This window comes from Pteronotus mesoamericanus, unplaced genomic scaffold (assembly GCF_021234165.1).
Source record: "Pteronotus mesoamericanus isolate MK-2021 breed Mesoamerican mustached bat unplaced genomic scaffold, CSHL_Meso_final contig_78, whole genome shotgun sequence".
NCBI classification, from domain to species: Eukaryota; Metazoa; Chordata; class Mammalia; order Chiroptera; family Mormoopidae; genus Pteronotus; species Pteronotus mesoamericanus.
In genome coordinates this window covers 6,666,489-6,686,386 of record NW_026555258.1, presented here as the reverse complement: position 1 = coordinate 6,686,386, position 19,898 = coordinate 6,666,489, and the positions used below count along the sequence as shown (strand labels likewise).

Genomic DNA, 19,898 nt, shown 5'->3' with positions numbered 1-19,898 from the left:
AGGTCTGAGCTTTATATCTGAGCTTTAGGCAATGGGGAGCCATTGATAGCTTTTATGTTAAGAGATAATGCAGGTTGAAATAGACAAGGTTCACAGAGTTTGGATAAATTTATATTGCTAGCTCTGCCGTGGATTCTTCAGGGAAACGAGGGAGTCACTGCTGACTTTTCAGAGCTATCACCATACATTCTATACATGGCCCCTGAAGTCCATTTATGAGAGTATAGGAATTGAATGTTTCCTTCATTTGAAACTGAAATCTCAAATTTCAGTGAATACTGAATTTTCTGAGCAAAAGGTTCCTGTATTTTGGTGGCCGCTGGTAGCCTGAGTCCTGGACAGCCCTGGCACATCGCAAAGAGGGAAGGGATGCCGAGCCTCCATCTGCCAACGTGGGGTAGGGAGAAGGGCCACTCTGTCCTCCCAGCAGCAGGCAGAAGTGCAGTCTTCACAGTGGTCCGGCAGGCACAGCCTTTTTGCTGTAAACAACCGGCCCCACAATGCGTCGTGTGGATGGCATGGTCAAAGGGGCGTGCAGAGCTGTGGCAGAGCCTTCTGGGGCCCTATTGGTGACCTGGGGTAGGGGTAGGGGCAGGGCTGAGCCCTGGTGATGGGTGGCCTCGGCCTCGGGGCCAGAGCCACAGTAGTGGGGATTGAGTCTGGTGGGTCCGGCCCAAGGCAGGAAACTGATTCTACCGAGAGCCGAATGTTGGGTTCTCCTGAAAACGTGCTAGAAAGATGGGCCTTTAAAAACTGCCAGTCTGTGCACCACTCATTCATGAACTTGCAAACATTGCATTCAGCAAACATTTATTGATTACTTGCATACCAGGCACCTGCACAAACATCCTAAATACGTTTATTTAGTCCACACACGCACACAACCTGAGATGAGGTAGCTACTATTAGCTTCATTTTAGAGATGAGGAAGCTGGGTGTCTGGAAGGTTAAGAGACTTGTCCAGGACACACAGCTTGTAAGTTACAGCTGTAAGGGATTTGAACCTAGGTCTTTCCCACTGTGGTGCCCACAGCCTCACCTCCCAGTGCTCAGCCATGCAGTCAGGAGCAGTGTTTATGGGATGTCAGTGTCCAAAGGGCGTCATGGTACTGTCCGGTGATGACCCTGACAGTACCGTACTGGACACCAATCAAGCTGACCAAGCACAAAGTTGGGCCTTGTGCCACGTACTGTGGTAATACAAAGGCCTTTTCTCTGCCAGAAAAGGCTTCTGGTATCTATGAAACAATTTCCTGAGCACATGTGCGTTGTGCTGAGCCTCGTGCTAGGCACTGGGGATGCAAAGAAAGCATCTCTTTCCAGATTAAGTGGGGGGTTAAGAAAGTGCAGTTACCTAGGGCAGGCTAAGGAGATTCCTGTGGAGGCAAGACTTGAAGGGCAGGAAGTTTACCAGGCAGAGGCGGGAGAGACCTTCCCCTGCACGTGTGCATGTGCGCAAAGGCCGGCAGCATTAAAGCGCTCTGGGTGTTGAGGGAGCCATGAACAGCCTGGCTTGGCTGGTACTTCTTGGGGAGCGGTGAGCAGTGAGTCTGAGAAGGTGACAGCAGCCAATTCACTGGGGGGTGGAAGGGCTTAACTGCCCTGCTAAGAAGTGTGATCTGACTCTTTAGGTCCGGGCATAGCACGATCAGATATACCTGTTGGAAGGGTAACCGGTGTCTGGGGGCAGCCGGATTTCAGTAGAAGGAGGCTGGGGGCCGGGAGACGTAGTAAAGTGATCAGGGAGAGATAGCAAGCAGGGCGATGAGATTGACTGAAGGCATATTTAAGGGGAAGATTAGAGTGCACCTGTTAAACTTAGAAGCAGCGGAATGTGGAAGGTGAACCACAGAGTTTGGACTTGGGCAGCTGAATGGTTCATCTTGCCATTAATGAGAGGGCCCTGACAGCACAAAATCCAAGAGAGAATAAGACAAAGATCGTAAGATAAATGCTCTCAGGTGCAGGAGGGTCCAGTTACATCTCTGCGGGAGGAGGGTACTTAGGAAAGTTTTTTATAGAGAATAATGTGAAATGTACCTTGACAAAGGAGTAGATCCTTCCTTTCCCTTGATAGATTTTATTGAGCAGAGATGGAGTGGGATATTCTAGATGGCCTGTCCTGAGCTCCCAAAGCTCCAACAACAGTGAGACAGGCAGGGATCGTGTGGGTCTGGTTAGGAGAGGTTTGTTTGGTTTTGTTGGTTTTGATTCTCTTGTTCTTCCCCGTCTTAGCAGAGCATCTGGCATGTAGAGAGGACTCACTAGATATATTTCTTGGGTGTAGGTTAAGGGTAGTAGAGCAGAGAAGCCAGTCAGAAGGCTTCTGCACTGATGAAGGTCTGAGCTGAAGCAGAGGAAGTGCAAATGGAAAGGAGAGAAGGGGCCAGGGGCTCGGACGTTGTGGGATCTGCACACGTCCTCAGAGCCAATGGCTCAGTCAAGACTATGCATTGCACTTTGGCACTCATTTGGGTACATAAAATACTATGTGGCCATAAGAAAAAATACAGGAGCTTTTTGGTACTGATTTGGAAAGATCACTAAGATACATGAAATGAAAAAATAACAGACAAGGAGTAGAGTTGTGTATGGTTTTCTGCCGTTCGTGTAAAGAAAGGGGGAGGGCATATGTATTTCTTTTTCTCTGTAAATGTGTCCAGCAGCTCTGGGAGATAACGCAATAATAATCCAGCCTGGGAGATAATGCAATAATAACTCGGGCTGACAGTGGGGAGCGGAAGTGCGGGGCTGAGCGGGCAGGAGAGGGAGGCTTTGCCCTGTACAGCCTTATAGTTTTGAACCAAGCAAATGTGTTATTTCTTCAAAGAATGACACATACATACACAGATAGGAACCTACAACATTTTAAAGCAGCACCGTGCAGGTAGCAGGAACAGGGCCCGGTGACCGAGGAGGCGTCGGGTGTGAGGGAAGACGGAGATGACCCTGGACCGGGTGCCCAGAGTGAGGCAGCAGTGGGAGTGAGTGGGATTCAGCCAGGTTATGCTTCGGGGCTGCTGGGGTGCCCCGGGAACTGTGTCCTCAGTGGGAAGCCGGACTTAGCGGTGGGAGAGGAAGGGCCAGGTTGGAGGTACGGTTTGGAGAGTCGCTGGCAGAGAGGCACAGGGACAGTGAAGTCCCCCAGGAAGGCGGTGGCCTGAGCGAGGGGAGAGGAATGTGGACCTTCACCATTCAGGGGTGAGGCGGAGTTACAGATCGTCTCGGGGAGGAGTAGGAGCTCGCTCTGCCAGGACACCCTGGCCCTTCGCTGGGAGCAGGAGCAGCAGGTGTCCTACTTACCGCTGAGCCCACCGTCCCCTGGAGGGACAGCTGCTAAAAGCAATCATTTTCAACTTCAAGGAGGTTATGCCAGTACTAAGAATGGTATTCCTTTGACGATTTGAGTTTTCTATTCTTTCAAATTTTAAGTCCTCATGGGCCAACAACCCATTTTTGGTGCTTACCTCATCTCAAAGTACAGACACCATAAGGACACACTATAAATAGTGACTAGATATTATTGTTCTTTTAATCATTGCTTTAAGAGACAAAATGAAATAGTTTAGGCTCCTCTGCCCTAAATGGATGTTAGCTGACACTCATTTCTGTAAATCTCATTTTGGCTATGGAAGCAGGCTGGTGGTTTTCTTGTCATTTCCTCTAGTAATAAATCTGCCTAGTGAAAATACTTTTGCCTCCTGTATTTCTGTACATTTGGTTCATCTATTATTTTACTTTCTTTAGAGAACACCCCCTCCCCCTTTCCTCACCACTCTCCCTCACCCGTGGTTTCATTTTCTTAACTATCTCAGAATCAGAGTAGCTTAGTGAAGTAAAAATTTTAGAAAATCTTTCAGAAATAGAGTTTGACCTTAAAAGCATGAGGTAAGCCGCTTTACTTCTGCTACGTGCTCTGCCTGTGCCTGGAGGAAAACAGGACAGATGAGCATGAGTGGGTCTGACTGGTCCAGAAAATTCTAATATGATGCAGAGATGATTTAAAAATTAGCTTGGCCTTCTCCCTCTCCGTGGTTACCTCAAAGTGAAATCTAGGCAGTTCCACAAGCATTTATTTTTATATTTGAGACTAAGAACTTTTCACATATTGGCATTGACTATGAATGAGATCAGAACATGCCACCTGAAAATAGACCACTTTGGCCAAAGGATTATTTTGAGCTGAAGGCAATTGAGAAAACGCAGGCCCAGGAAGAAATCCCTGTGCTCCCCTATCTGCCTAAGAGCAGGGCAGAAATTTCCTTTTGTAAAGGTCCCTGGCTCCCTCTTGAACCAGGAGGAGGAGAACACACTTCCAGCAGCGACAGAGGAGGCCGCGGGACAAGTCTTCACGCAGAAACCTCACTGAGCAGCCCTCGTAGGCCGTTCCTTTCCCCCTCGTGTTTGCCTTCCCATGACTTACCGCTCCCGGGAGCCCCAGGTCCCTTTTCTTCTGTGCAGTCACTTCCCCACAATGTACTGCCCTTAGTTAAAATGGTGTATAAGCACCTGAGCCTAACCGCTTCTTTAGGTTTGCTCTTCTGTGGAGCCCATAAAATTAAAAAGAAAATTAGTGTGCTTTTTATCCTGTTAGTCTGTCTTTTGTCAGTTTAATTCACAAGCCCCAGTCGTAGAACCTGACAGGGCAGAGGAAAAGTTTTTCCTCCCCAGCAGCTATGTTCTTAAAATGAGAAAATTTTTGATTACAGCAAATTCTAGCTTGCCCCTGATTTCCACAACGAGCCTTTTCTTCTCCTCTTTGTGTTGTTCCTCAAGCGCACACGTATCTTCTTCATAATGAGCGGTGTGGTTGCGCAACCTCTATTTGTTCCAACAGTTACCGTGCTCAAACTAGACACCGTGCTAAGTGCTTCACGTGTATTTTCTCATTAAAACCAATAGTCCTATGAGAAAGTTACCGCAGTTGCCAGTGTTTGTTGAATTAGTTACCTAATTAAGCCCCGTTTTCCAGTTGTAGACCTGATGGCTCATGAAGGAGCTGTTTGTTGCCTAAGATCAGGCTAAATAAACATCAGGCAACACTTGCACACCTATAATTTCTGTATACATATTAATATTACTTTATTTAAATTTAGGGTCAGAGTTCTATGTTTTCTCTGTATGACATTTTAAAATAAATATTTTGTGGAGCTATAATTTACATGCAATAAATCGCAAGCAAGGGTCTTAAGCATATATTTGAATGAGTTTGACACTTGCTGCTAATTCACTTTCTAAAGTTAGGGTGACAACCAGTTCCACTTAATTGTATTATGTATTTATCAAAAGGCACCGATTACTAGACAGGAAACGTTAAGCTTCACTGTGAACTAACGGCTAGTGAATGGTGTCGCAGTTTGTTTTCTGCGTGGCCCCCACACCATTTCTGTGTTTGCTCATTTTACTGGTGTTGTGTTAACCTCTGAAGCAAACCTTTGGAGCTTAACCCAAGGCAACACTTCCAGTGTTTTCACGCCCGCTCCAGGGTAGACCTCGGGAGCGCATAGCCGCCAGCAGCAGCAGTGTGGGCACACGGGCCTCTCTGGGCCTGATCCCAGAGGAGGTTACAGAGCGGTGCGTGTGCCAGCCTGCCCCTTCTCTGGGGGCCGCGCAGCACAGCTCACCCCGCCTCCCATGCCACTCTTGACCCCTGTGAGGAAGAAAACCCTAAGGGAACGTGATGACTTTCCTCAAATATTTATGTGAAGGGCTTTCCCGTAGAAGTGACCTTAACTTGTTTTATAAGGTCCCAAAGGGCTGGCCACCTTTCATCCATCCATCTACCCACCCATCTGTCATTCAACAAAATCCTGCTGAGAGCTGACTGTGCCAGGTACCAGGTTGGTGCTAAGAATCCTGCACTGGCTTAAACCAATAGTCCTATGAGAAACACCTACCACTGTGGAGCTTATATTCTAGGGGGGGAGGCAGATGTCAATCCAATCCTGTCTTTGTCATTTCTAGTCTGAGGGTGGGAGGTGGGTCTGGGAGAAGGAGTATGAAGAGAGCATTCCAGGTCCCAAGACGAGCAGGAGCTTGGCCAGCCGGCAGGAAAGGGGGTTGGAGCGCCGAGAGGCACAGGAGAGCAGGCCAGACGTGACGGGACCGGGGGTGTGTAAGGATGGTGGCGGCATGAAAAAATGAAAGGGTGAAAATGTTGGGCCAGCTGGTGGAAATTAAGGTGTGATAGATTTCAACTCAATATAGGAAAAATGTTTAAAGGGAAGAATGGAGGGTTTGGGGGACATGCTGTGTTTGTTATCACTGCTAGTGTGTAAGTAGAGACTGGAGAGCTGTTTTTCAAGTATCTGATAGAGAACACACAATCACAGATGATGGATGGGGCACCAGATGGTCCTTAAGTTTCTGGACCTGGAAGCCTCTTCCACCCTCAGATCCTATGATGAGGAGGCAGGAAGACGGGCAAGGCTATGTGGGAGTCTGGGTGCGAAACAGAGAGGATCTGTCAGACACAGCGGCTGGGCTGGCTAAGTGTGGGAAAAGATCGCTGATGGTATTTGATGACTGACTGTAGAGCTTGAAAGGTGGGGAGAAGTCAAAGGTGATCCCATATCTGGGAGATTGTGAAAATACTTGTGCACCAACAGAAATGGGAAGCCAAGTTATTGGATGAGTTTTTGAAAAACCATACTGAGCTGCTAGTGCTTCTGGGAGAATTAGGAAAGGTAACTGAACCTAGTGAAGCACAGAGGGGTGCATTTGAGCATATGGTAATATTGAAGCTGTAAGAGGATATCAGTCCTTCAAAGGACAGACCCTAGGGTCTTCAAGACACTTCAAGTTTGGGAATAGAAAAAGAAAGAATGACAGAGAGATGAGATGCATTCCTGGAATTTTGTAGAGGAGATACTTCCATAGGCATCCAGTGGGCAGCGAACGGGTTCTACCAGCATTTCTTAGAATTACCTTTAGAATTTATTTTCATTAAAACTATGGTGCACTGTGACCAGTGTGGCTCAGTTGGTTGGGCATTGTCCTGCAAAGTAAAAGGTCGCTGGTTCAGTTCTTGGTCAGGGCATGTGCCTGGGTTGCAGGTTCAGCCCCTGGTTCAGGCAACTGATTGATGTTTCTCTCCCTCTCTTCCTCTCCCTCCCTTTCCCTTTCTCTTTAAAAAAAAAGTTATTACATGTGCTTAAGTTCTGCTCCTAAAGATTCTGACTGAAGAGGTCTAGGTGAAAACTTGGTATTTATATATTTAGATGAAAACTCTAAAATGTTTGCAAGGAATGATAAGAGACTATCTTTATGACATCATGATGGGGAAGGATTTTTTAAGTGAGAAAAACAAAGACCATTCAAGGGAAAGACTGAAAATATCTACATTAGAATTTTAAATTTTCTACATGATAGAAGATACCAGGAAAAGAGCTTAAAAAGAAAAAACACTCTCTGGAAGAAGACATCTGTAATTTGTTAACTAAAAAAGGGTTGACATTCAGAATTATTCCTGCAAATCAATTAAAAGAAGACCAACGACCTACAAAAAGGTAGTGGGCAAAGGATTTGAGATAGGCAGATAACAGAAAAGGTAGTTCAGATGGCTGATAAACACAGGAAAAGATGTTCAAGCTCTTGAGTTATCAGAGGAATACAAATTACAACCACAACTCAGCGAGACATCATTTTATATCCTCAGACTGACAAAAAACAATTTCTGACAATCCCAAGTGTTGGCTAGGATAGGGAGCAAATAGAACTCACACGCTGCTGATGGGAGAGTAAGTTGGCATACAGTAAGTCCTCACTTAATGTCATTGATAGGTCCTTGGGACTGCAGTGAGACAACATATAACAAAACCAGTTTTTCGATAGGATAATTGATATAAACAAGAGTGAAGTTCCTACAGCACCTGATCAATGTCATAACAAAGCAACATTGAACAAAACGAGATTATTGGAGGACCTGTATACTCACTTTGGAAAGCAAATTTGGCAACATGTAGGAAAATAAAGGTGTACACGTCATGACCCAGCATTGCCTTCCTGGGCGTGGATCTAGGGACATGATTGCACTTGGGTTCAAGGAGACAGGTAAGAGGCTGTTCATTACAGCATAGTTTAAAAACTGGAAACAAGTGAAATGCCCAACAATAGGAAGATGGAGGACCAGCTGGATATTGATACAGTAGGATACAGCAGTGTGAGTGAATGCAGTAGAGCTACAGGTATCAACATATACAAATCTCAAAAGCAAATTGTTGAACCAGAGAAGCTAGTCACAGGGAAATATGCATGGTATGTTGTAAAACTTTACACAAAATTTTCCAGGTGATCCTGAAACAAACTAGGTTTGAGAACCAAGGTCTAGGTTCCGATGTGCACATGAACCCTTGGGGGGATCTTGTTAAAATGCTGATTCTGTTTCCGTATGTCCTGGGGGGTGACCGAAGAACTGCATTTTTAACAAGTTCAGGTTCAAAGCCCGCCCTCAGCAGCAAGGGTCAGAGTGACCTTAATGTTCTCTACGATTCTTGCTGCCTGGGAGGACGGTTCAGAAGAACCCATTTGAGGCAACATGCCTTCCTCCAGAGTCTGGGTGCAGTTGGAGGCAGAGCGTGTGAATGAACCTCAGTGGGGAAGTTTCAAGAACCTGGGGAGACAGACTCTGGAAGGATTTCCCCAAAGAAGTAAAATTCGCAGGTGGTGGGAGGTATGCGGCAACATATGTTGTCTGCTGATTTTTTTTCCTTAAATAAGTTTCTGCTTAACACCTTGTGGTCATGCATGTGTAGGTCTGCTGTGAGCAGTGCTTCCCAAGCCAAATTATACTCAGAGCTGGAAACCCCTCCAGTCTTGACCGTAGAGGAATGGAGGAGCCAAGGTCACTGAAGAGCGGGGAGGGGGAGCAGATATGCAGACAGTACACTTTGCAGGAGTCAGTTTGCAGGTTGCAGTCCCCTGGTTTCTGGATGGCAGGTCTTGAGCTGAGAAGAGTGTCACAGACCCCCCAGGCTTCTGCTCTGGGCACCGGCCCCCGAAGGCTGCGTATGCTACTCATGAAGGAGTAAAAAGAGGCTGTTCAACTATTTACCAGATTTGCTCCACACAGGTGTGCTTTGCTTGCACAGGATTTTTGCTCCCGGGAAGTCCTGTGTACTTTGCATTTTCCCACCACACTCTAAGTGCTGACTGCAGGCACCGCGCATCTCAGGTTCAGCGCCTGGGACCCATCAGTGCCCAGTAACTGCTTATTGAATGAGTGAGAGGACTTTGACTCCGATAGAGTTTTTTAAATTAAACTTTTTGAGGGAATCATAGATTCATATGCAGTTATAATAAATAGGACAAAGAGACCCCCATGTCCCTTCTACCCAGCTTCCCCTAATGGTTACGTCATTGATACAACCCATTGGTCTTCGATTTCCCATTTTACGTGCCATTTTATCAAACTTGTAAGTTCATTCAGCCATCACCAGAGAAGACACAGAATAGCTCCATCCCCACTCCTACCTCCCTCTTCCCTCTATAATTTTGTCATTTCAGGAATGTTATATAAATGGGGTTATACAGAATATAACCTTTTAAGATTGACTTTTTTTTTACTCAGAGTAATTTTCTAGAGATTTATCCAAGTTGTCACATGTATTAGTAGCTAGTTCCTTTCGATTGCCAAGTAATATTCTGTGGTAGGGATGCACCACAGTTTAACTCTTCGCCCTTTGAAGGACATCTATGCCTTTCCCAGTTTGGGGATACTAGGAATAAAGCTGCTGTGAACATTTGTGTCAGGCTTTTGTGCATATATATTTTCCCTTCCCTGGAATGAATGTCTAAGGGTACTGTTGCTGAAGCATGAGGTTCTGGCATGTTAAATTTCATAAGAAACCGTCCAGCGTCCTCCAAAGAGGCTTAGCTGGCTATTCCACATGCCCACCCATATGGCATTTGCTGTGGTTGCTCTGTTTTTATTGAGAGAGAGGATTTCAAAGGCACTGGTAGGGATCATTACCGAAAGGAACCTTGCAGTGAGTTACTGCAAGACCTACTTCAGAGTGGAAAACCAGTTAAGTTCCTGGGGTGCATGTCTTTGTCAGAAACTTAGTAGACACATAAATACTACAGGAGGACTGCATTCCAGAATGTTTGAGAAAAGAAGATTAGAATGAGAAAGATGAGCGAGCAATGGTGAACGTCACATCACAAGTTCCTGAGGTTTGTCAGAACATGTGATGGCAGACGGGGCAGGGCGGGGCGGAGGGCTAGCGCCGGAGCCCACCTGCATTCAAGGAGAGCACGAGTGAGCAGAGGCATCATTTATTCATGATTCATTTATTCAGTCAATATCTGAGCAGCCTGCTATGAGCCAGACCCTCTGCAAGACACATGGGGCTTGCCGATGACCCTGAAAGGTAAGGCCCCTGGCAGACCACCAGCATTCGCTTAGTGGCTACTGGGTGGCAGGTGTTGTCCTAAGTGCCTCGTGGTATCTTCCAGGCCTCCAGTGGAGACAGGTGTTCTTCTCAGCCCGTGTCACAGATGAGGAAACAGGTCAGCAAGGAGAAGTGGCTTGCTTGTGCTCACAGAGCCAGTGTGCCCGAGACCCAAATGCAGGCATGTGTGACCACGTCGTGGCTGTGGGGTTGCGGGGCAGGAGCGTGTGGTGCTGAGACCCCAGGAAGCCCCAGGGCAACTGGGAGGGGCCTGGAGCAGGAGGCCAGGGCTCTCCATCTGAGGCCCCTCCCCCGGGATGCTTTCTGCTTACCTCTCGGCCTCTCAAATCTGGTGTCTTCAATCTCCTCAAAAGGGGTCAGAAAACCTTCCATTTCATCATGAGAAGTCACTGGAACCTCTGATATAATTGGCATCTCTGCTTTTCTGTGTCACCATCAGAAGGAAGACAATGGGTCCCCCTTGTGCAATATGCTATTCAGGAACCTGCTGTCGGAAGTTCCTGGGCTCCCCTACACCTAACCCTGTGGTCTGGCGCCTGCGTTACCTTCTCTGTCCCTCAGCTAGAGGGAGCCCTTCCGTCTGTCTGTTGTTGCTGCTGCGTGCTTAACAAAGGGACTGCCTGATGTTTCTCAGGTTCTCCACGGATCCCGGAACAGTCCCAGTTCTTCCTGTCGGCTTTAACTCTTCCAGCAGGACTGGACATGACCGAGACCTGAATTAGTAGGGCCTGGCCAGTCCTTAGGGTCAGTCACTGATCTCTGGGGAACTGAGTCATGACCCATATTGAGTTCAGCTTCCTCTTTCTCCTTCTTCAGTTCCCATGACTTTGCCTCTGTGAAGGGGGTTGTCCTGCTTTCCAGGAACTGACTTATATAATGGTCATGTTTCTAGCCTCTGCTTGGACCTAGAAATCTTAGCTTTCATCCCAGGCCCTATTTAGAGATTTTGCTTGAAGTTCCTCTGTTCCATCCATGCTTGTGAAACATGATCCAGCCCCCTCATGCATTAATTTGCTAAAACAGAAGTGTTTATATTTAGAACCTAGATCACATTGCATGTGAGGAACTTGAACTCTCTGGTGCGGTTTTGCACCTGCCTTGTTCTGATAAAAATGCTCTCAGTCCCAGGTATTGTCCTGGTGAAGCCGCACGGCTGGGTCACACTTTGGGAAGGAGAGGCCCGCCAAGCTGTGGCACTGCCCCCAGCACTGCCCCCAGCCCTGCCCCCAGGGGCCGGCAGCTGGGCCCCAGGTCTCCCTTTCTGTGGCAGGGGTGGGGGGTGGGAGCAAAGAAGGCATCTTATTTATAACTCTTTAAAAAGTTTATAATCATTTATGCTGAACACCCCTCCCCTGGGCCCTCCCTAGCAACCTGAGAAGAATTCATACTACCAATAATAGCTAACATTTATTGAATAGGTTTCATGTGGCAGACATTGTGCTTGGAATAAATTTTTATCTGCCCTTTCTAACGTATTCTTTGTAATGCTGTGGAGGAGGCAACACTGTCAACCACATTTTACGCATGCGGGAGCCAAGACCCGGAGAGGTTAGGAGCCCGCATCTGACTGAAGCACACGCCCTTCAGGGCTGTGTCACACACCCTCCCACTCAGAGGAACTTGACCAAGGCCTTGTCCTTTCCCCTAAAAGTGCTACAGGGTGGCCCCCGGGTTCCCCAGGTTTCCAGAGTGCCTGGAAGAGCCGTGTTTTTCCAAACATTATCTGTGGACCGCCTGCATCAGGATTCCCTGGCTGCTTGTTAAAAATCGCAGAGAAGCTGAATCACAGCCTCTGGGAATAGGGCCAGGGAATCTGCATTTTAAAAATGTTCCCTCCCAGGAACTCTGCTGGACTCTAAAGCCTGATAAACACTGCTGTCCAGTGTTTTCTTTGTCATACTAATCACAGTTTGTGGGTAGGCCCAAAACCAACCAAAGGGATTCAGGAGGCTGTAGGGCAGAGCGAGGCACACTTGTTCCATAAAGGGCCAGAGAGTAAGGAGTTTGTGCCATCAGGCCATCCGGGTCCCTCTGGCTGCTGTGCCACTCTGCCATGGCAACGCAAAAGCAGCCCCAGACGACCTGTACCCGAAGTGCATGGCTGTCTTCCAATACAACTTTGTTTTCAAAAACAGGCCTTGCTTGGCGAGGGAGGGCCCAGTTTGCTGACCCCTGCGAGAGCCATTGTGGCCTACCAGCCCTCAGAGGACCCCTTTTTATGGGACTTACTCTCTCACATGACTTTTCCCTCTAAAGAGTTCTGTCAATTAAGATCAAATCACCTGTTATCTTAGATGAACCTTGAATCTTAGTGACTTAAAACAAAAGATATTTCTCACTCATAGCATAGCCCAGTGGGGGTGTTTCTACTCGGGATCTTCTATGCTGTAGTTCAGAGCCCAAGGCTCACTCTTGGCTCCCCTTCCTGGGTCCTCACTGCCCTCTCCCTTCAGCCAGCGGCTGAGCAGAGAGACCAAGGGTGATTCTCGGGAATTGGATGGGCTAGGCCTGGAGGAGGTACCCATGACTTCTACCCACATTTCACTGGCCAGACTCATGTTGTTTGGGGTCCAGAAACAGCGATTTCTCAAGCCTAGGTGGCCCTTTGTCTCTGGACTCTCTCCTTTGTGTGCTGCCTTTGCTCCGCACCCATCTAGCTCTAGCCCGGGCTCATCTCTTCCTTGTCAGAAATCCTTGCCGCAGTCAGCCAGCAGAAGCCAGCACGCAGCATCGCCCTGATCCGTCCAGATCCTTTCCTAGAGATCCAGGCTCAGAGGCACAGGTCCATCTTCTGCATTACTGCAGGCGTGAGTTTTGCCACATGTTTTCCTACTTTATAACATAGGTCTCCCTCTTTCATCCGCTGAGGTCCATTTACACATTGGCTGCCTACTAAGCCTGCACCATGTGCTTTAGGTTATTGCTATGGCAGCACCCCACTGCAAGGTACCGACTTCCACATTAGTTCAGGTGACACAGCGACTTGCACAGGTAAACCCAAATTCTACGTGCTTAACTCATTGTTCATCGCTTGCTCGTACCATACCCGGTACCAATGTTCTTGGAAGTGTGAGCTTCTGCTCGATCATCCAGAGACCCAGGTTTCTTCCATCTTGAAGCTCCGCATTTCTGCGGGTCCTTATAGTTCTCTCCATCTGCTGGACCCAGGGAAGGAGAGGAAGTGACCCCCGGGGGTGTGCCCAACACCACTCATACCCATATTCTCTTGGCCCACATGCAGTCATAGGGCCACGCTTCCTGCAGGAGGGGCCGGGAAATGTAGTCCCGCCGCAAGCCCAAGAGGAAAGGAGAACGGGTTGTGGCGTGCACAGGGCAGGGCCTGCCTCTGGGCGCGGGACTGTCTGAACCGATCGGATAACACCCAGGGGCCCATCAGGGAGAATGTCGACAGGCAGCCTGCTTTGGGGCTTACGAAGGTGCTGACATGTGGTAGCCAGTAGGATCCAGATATGTACAAATACCTTCATTAATGCAACCAACGTTTACTGCAAGTCCACTCTGTGCCAGGCAGCGGGCCAAACACTTGGGGGCCTGAGGGAGAACAAAGCTCCCCTTGGAGCTCTGGGGATCCCCTCATCACACCTCTTGTCCTGGAAGCCAAAGGGCCAGAGGGCCTGGGGAGGGAGAGGGGAGTGGGGAGTGCTCTTAAACATGGCCACGCCGAGCACTTCCTGCAGCCCTAGAAGCGCAGCCCCATGGTCCAGCCCAGCCAGGCTCCAGCGTTAGCAGTGCACCGGGTGAAAGGCAATGAGAGGGAGGAGAGGGCACCGATGGCCGATGTTCAGTTTATATCTGGCTTGACTTTTTCCTCAGACATTGTTTCCCTCTCGGAAGCTGCTCTAGGGTGTAGAGTTATCATCCTTTCTGCGTTTTTGTCTCTGGCTGTGAGCAGTTAGGGAGCTGGCGCTGTGTCTAAAACTGGACCCCCTTCCCCGGGTGGTAGTGAGGGCCCACAGGGCAGGGCCCAGAGCTCAGTATCCTGCCCTTCCTGTCAGAAGCTGCTGCTGGTGCTGACCGCAGAGTGGACCCGGCAAAAACTCAAGAGGGCGCTGAGATCTGGGCGCACAGAGCTTTCGATCTGCAGCCGTCGAGCTCCGCTCCGCGCCCGGCTCTGTCCAAGTGCGTGGACGCACCTCCCACTGGGGCCCCCTCTCTCTGAAGCCCCGGGTGGCCGGGAAGGATTTTGCAACTGCTGTGTAGGGCAGTGGCAACGTTCTCCAGCAGAGTTTTCAAAATGAGCTAAGAAGATGGGCACAGAGGACATATTTTATATGGACCAGAATAGGCCGCGGAGAGGAGTTTTTACATCTCTTTTGGAGATTCTTTTGGTAGAAAATCATGTCACTAGGAGCAGGAAGGTAATACCTAGGATGCCCTTGCAAGCTGCATTCGTTAATTTGTTGCACATTTTCCGCTAAGGAAGTGAGAACGACAAAAGGTTAAATTTCTCACATAAGATTAATTCAGCCATCTCTGTGCAGTGGTGAAGCAGAATGCCATTAGACTCTCTAATCTCGTTTCTCTCATGCTGTCTTTCTTGGAGCCTATCAGATAGGGTCCTGGAAGAGAGTCAGTTCTGTGGATGCTAAGCATCAGAGTCGGTCTCTTTCTGAAACGTGCCAGGAGAGCTGTAATTTAGACAATGTAGCCTACCTATTAAGGAAGGATGAAAAGGTACCAGCTGCACCTTTCTTTGCATGTCAGATCCCCAGTGTTTTGGCTATCTTAAACATGTGATTCCTGTGTAATTCTAGTGTCTGTGTTTTATTAGAGTTATTTGCATGACATATTAGGACAAAACTTATTAAAACTGTTTGTATTTGCAGATCTCTGGTGGTTTCATGAGTACTGTTTGGGTTCCTAACTAGTCGATGAGATGTGTGTGTTTTGAGTGTGTAACAATGTATTCAGGATGCAAATGCAGGAAGGATTTTGCCCTTGTTTTAATTGCTCTTCTTCAATAATGCGTATGATTTTTCTTATCTGATTGAAGTCATTTTTGAGGGGACGGGATGGGAAAGTATTAGCTACTGCTATGTAAGAAGCTAAATATACTTGGAAGTTGGATATTTAGATTTTGTTTTGTTAGCCCTGGTCTTTTTCATATTGTCATAAATGAGAGGGGGGTGGGGCCTACAGGATTTTGAAGATTTTTTTTTCCTCCTATGTAAAGTTTTATCTCTTCTCTATAGCATCAAATAATGCTGGTATTTTTATGTGGAATATTGGGGACAAAAAGCCTCTGTTAAACGAAAGATAATTGCAAGCTTTGTCCCTCGCCTCAAGTTTACTGCAGGGTTTCTCTCCCCTTGACTTCTACAGAAATGAAATTATAAACCACCAGTAGCCTTGGAAATTTCAGTCGATTCCCAATGACTAAATATTTAATTCAGCCACTGCCTAGACTCCCAGGCATGACTCGGGTGTTTTTCTTTTTCCTGAGGGCTCACGAGAGCCGGCTCTGCAATGGCTGCTGAGGACTGTGTCTGTGGCAAGGAGGCTCCCCTGCAGTGAGGGGCCGGGGCCAGCCTGCTCCACAGCAGCCCTTTTTGCAAATGGTAGTCGATTTTTGCAGAAGGTTTGTGACCAGATCGCTATGTATAATACTGATGAAGCATTTTTGTTCCAGCTCTGTCTCGGAAGACCTAGGCTGTAGACGTGGGGATTTCAGTAGGAAACATTATGGATCTGTGGAGCTGGTAAGTTTACACTGTCTGTTCGGTGGTAGTACATTGATTTAGATTTCGAGGAGGCTCGCCAAGCTTCAGATCTTTTGTTGTTTATTTACTGTTAGACCATGTGAGTACAGTATAAGGATTGGATGCAAGTAAATGACTGTCAGAAGACTGTAATAATCTGATCATCTTTGTTTTTATTGTTACGTACTTTTCATCTCTGTCTTTCAGTTTGTTAAAAACATGTTGTGGCTTGGTATTTTTATGTGTTATTGATATAGATAATTTTTTAAATGACTTATGAGTTAGTAAGGCATTTGGTTTTCATATTACCTTGTTCCTAAAAGTTTATAAATCTAGCTTTTGAGGTTTAAATATTATTGAAATACATATTCTGACTTTTTTTTGTACCTTTGCTCTTTGGGTACATGATAAGAGTTAGGATATTATGAGTTTTCTTTATTTTCTCATTAAAGGTATATCTGTTGGACTAGATAAATAACTGTAATAGATGATCAATATTTGGAATGAAAATATCCATGTTTTTCTCAAATGAGAGACATTGGGGTTTATGTTACGATTTTTAAAAACAGTATGCTTTCATTCTGTAAGAGACATAATGAAGGCATATAAGAACCTCAATTCTTTTTAAAGATAGAATTGTGATCCCCGCCCCCCATGGAAATTTAAACACATTTTCAGGAAAGTATGCTCATAAAATTCTCTTGATTTTTATTTAACATTATTAAAAAATTAAATTTATTATTTCTATTTACCAAAAACATGTTGATTGGGCCCACTTGCGTGGTACCCAGTTGTCCTCGTCAATCGGAGTGGCATTCTCACAGGGTTTCAGCAGCAGGGGACAGCACCCCAGAGCTGTATATCAGGAGCATTTTGCTTGGATTCAAGTATGTATTACAGGCTTAACTGTGTACCTGGCCCAGGGCTGAATATTCTTGAAAATATAAAAGAGGTAAAAGATTTGGTCCTTGTTCTTCAGGTTCTTACTGTCCTCCAGCTGGGCTGATGAGATTCATAAAATATTCTAAAGAATGAATGTAGTCACAGGAAAGACACATTGATCAACTGACCCAGTGCCAGTCCTGTGTCGGACACCATGCCAGCCCAGACTGCCACCTCCCCTGAAGGCGTGTGTGCGTAACTGCAGTTCAGGGTGGGAGATGGTAAACGTTATGAGAGGCACACAGCAGGACAAGGCAGGGGCTGAGACAAGGAGAGGTGGCCCATTCCCCAAGGGAGAGGGGACCTTGGGGAGGCAGCCTGGAAAGCATCAAGGAGGCCAAAGGGTGTGGGTTGGTGGCAAGGAACGTAGACAGTAGATACTTGCCGGTGTCATGACTTCTGGCAGTGGTGCATTCGAAGGGCAATAAGCAAATGGTTCTGCCTAGCAGAGAGTGTAAGACAGCAGGCCTTCGTAGTTACAAAGCAAGAAGGCTTTGCAATCAGAAAGGCCTGGGTTCGTATACCAGCTCCATCGCTCACTATCCCTGTGAGCTTCTCTGGGCCTCAGTGGTGTGTAAGGCCTTGTGCTCTGAAATCATTCTTGTTTCATCATTTACTAGTGGCAGGATCTTGGACTAATTTTGGCCTCAGTATTCTCATCTGTGAAATGGGGGTGTTAATATTATCTATCTTACAGAGTTGTTAGAGGATTAGATGAGATAATCAGTGCATAGAAGCACAGTTCCTGTGAACTAGCAATAGTAGTAAAGATGAAATATGGTAGCAAAAGTAGAACCTGACTCTCAGGTGAAGACTTTGAACCTGATCTAATAAGTAGTATGGAGGTCTTGTAAACAGTGAGAGTGGTGCTGGGGAAAGGAAGGGCAGGGTGGAAGATGGACCCTTTGTGGACTTGTGGGCATCACAGAATAGCGGGCCGGGGAGTTCTCAAGAGCAGTGCTTAGTCTTGAACAGGCATCAGAATCACCTGGAGAATTTACTAAGCAGATGACTGGACCCCATCCCCCGAGTTTCAGATTCAGTAGGTCTGGGGTTAAGCCAGGATGTGCATTTCTACCAAGTTCCCAGATGCCATTGATGCTGCTGTTCCTGGGACCACACTGAGGAAACCCTGCCTTCGGAGAATCCCAGACTAGTCATCTGTTATCCCAGGCCCCCCATCCGTTTGTTCAGGAGTTTACTCTGGAGCCGAGAGAGAGAGAGAGAGAGAGAGAGAGAGAGAGAGAGAGAGAGAGAGAGAGATCACCCTTTTAAATTATTGTAAATTTTAAATACCTTTTCAAATTCCATGTATAATTTTACCACCTTACATAAGTGTTTTCATCCCCTTTCAGTGCCTCCCAATCTTTGTAGCTACAAATATCATTTCTACATGGCTATAATCAAGTTTTACATTTCATTTTGCACTCCTCTTTTTTCACCTAGCTTTATTTTGTAAATACCCTCTTCTTGCTATTAGTCTTCAGCATTACCATTGCTTCACATGGTGATAAACAGCTCTCGGTGTCAGAGTTTCCCTCCTTTTGTAAAATTAGGTTGTCTCCAGCTTTCCCATGTTAGAAATGACACGCAGTGGCACTTGGGATGGTTGAGGAAAATGACATTAAGTCACGTCCCATTTATTTTTGCTATCTCAGGTTTTAAGGAAGGAGACGGATAAACCCCCTATGAACCTATAAACCACAGAGGATTATTAAATTAAAACCTGTTTTATGCTTATGAGAAGGTGAATTTACTTTTCTTACACCTGGCTTGATGAATCTTGGGAACCCAATAAATCTTGGGCCTCCTGGAACTCAAATGTTTCAGAGGGTACCCAGGATTCTGTACAGTTGAAATTTTATCATGTACTTCTCCTGGCCTTTAAACGGAGGAGGAGGAAGTCCTTGTGAAGAACTAAGCTCAGCCATTCAAGTCAGGGATGAGGGCCAACAGGGTGTCTTAGGTTTACCTGGGGCATAAATTTGGTGAGAGCGTGGACGCTTGGCTCTCTGCAGGCTCCTGGGAGAGGTTCTCGGGCCTCGTTCAGTGACTGTTGAGGGCCCACCACCGTGCGTCGGGCACTGGGCCAGGCATGGAGGGGAAGGAGAAAATTGTTCTCTCTCAGAGCACTATCATCTAGCTTTAGAAACCGGCCGCCTCAAAATTTCAGGCCCTGGGCTGCTGCTTAACTGGTTCCCAGCTGTGTCCCCTGCTTTAACCAGGGACTTCCACTGCAAGGGACAGGGATCCACCCGGTCCAGATCCAGGATAAAGTGATGCGCAGACAAGTGCCGGAGGTGGCTGGGCCGTGGGGACTGCAAAGCTGCCCGACAAGCCCTTCTCTGCTTCACTTTGGCCCTGGGATTTCTCAGCCTCACTCCCTGCATGTCTGCCACACCCGCCTCTCTGCGGACCAGCTCCACGGCCCACGCCTCCCAGCAGCGCAGCTCTCTTAGTGCTTTTTTAATTGTGGGGAAACGCACACAACCTGAAACCATTTTTAAGTGTGCAATTCAGGGACATTAGGTGTGCTCACAGTGGTGCACAGCTACCCCCACCACCTGCTTTCAGAGCATCTTTCATTGTCCCAGACAGAAACTGTCCCCATGACCCAGTGATTCCATATCCCCCCTCCTCCCCGGCCCCTGGTAACCTCTGTTTTATTTTCTGTCTCCGTGAATTTGCCTATTCTAGGCGCCTCATGTAAGTGGAATTATATGGTTTTTGTCTTTTTGTGTCTAGTTTATGACACTTAGCCTAATACCTTCGTGGTTCTTCCATGCTACAGCATGCATCAGTGTTTCATCGCTTTTTATGGCTG

General features: G+C 47.1%; 1 protein-coding gene across 4 annotated transcripts in view; it reads left to right on the top strand.

Moving 5' to 3' along the window:
- The window catches only part of GARNL3 (GTPase activating Rap/RanGAP domain like 3), a 119,807-nt gene that overhangs the window by 15,113 nt on the left and 84,796 nt on the right, over positions 1-19,898 (top strand). For all 4 annotated transcript variants that reach the window (XM_054584356.1, XM_054584355.1, XM_054584357.1 and 1 more), the window contains exon 3: positions 16,063-16,132. In XM_054584356.1, the coding sequence (XP_054440331.1) occupies positions 16,063-16,132 (70 nt within the window). The remainder of the gene's footprint in view (positions 1-16,062; positions 16,133-19,898) is intronic.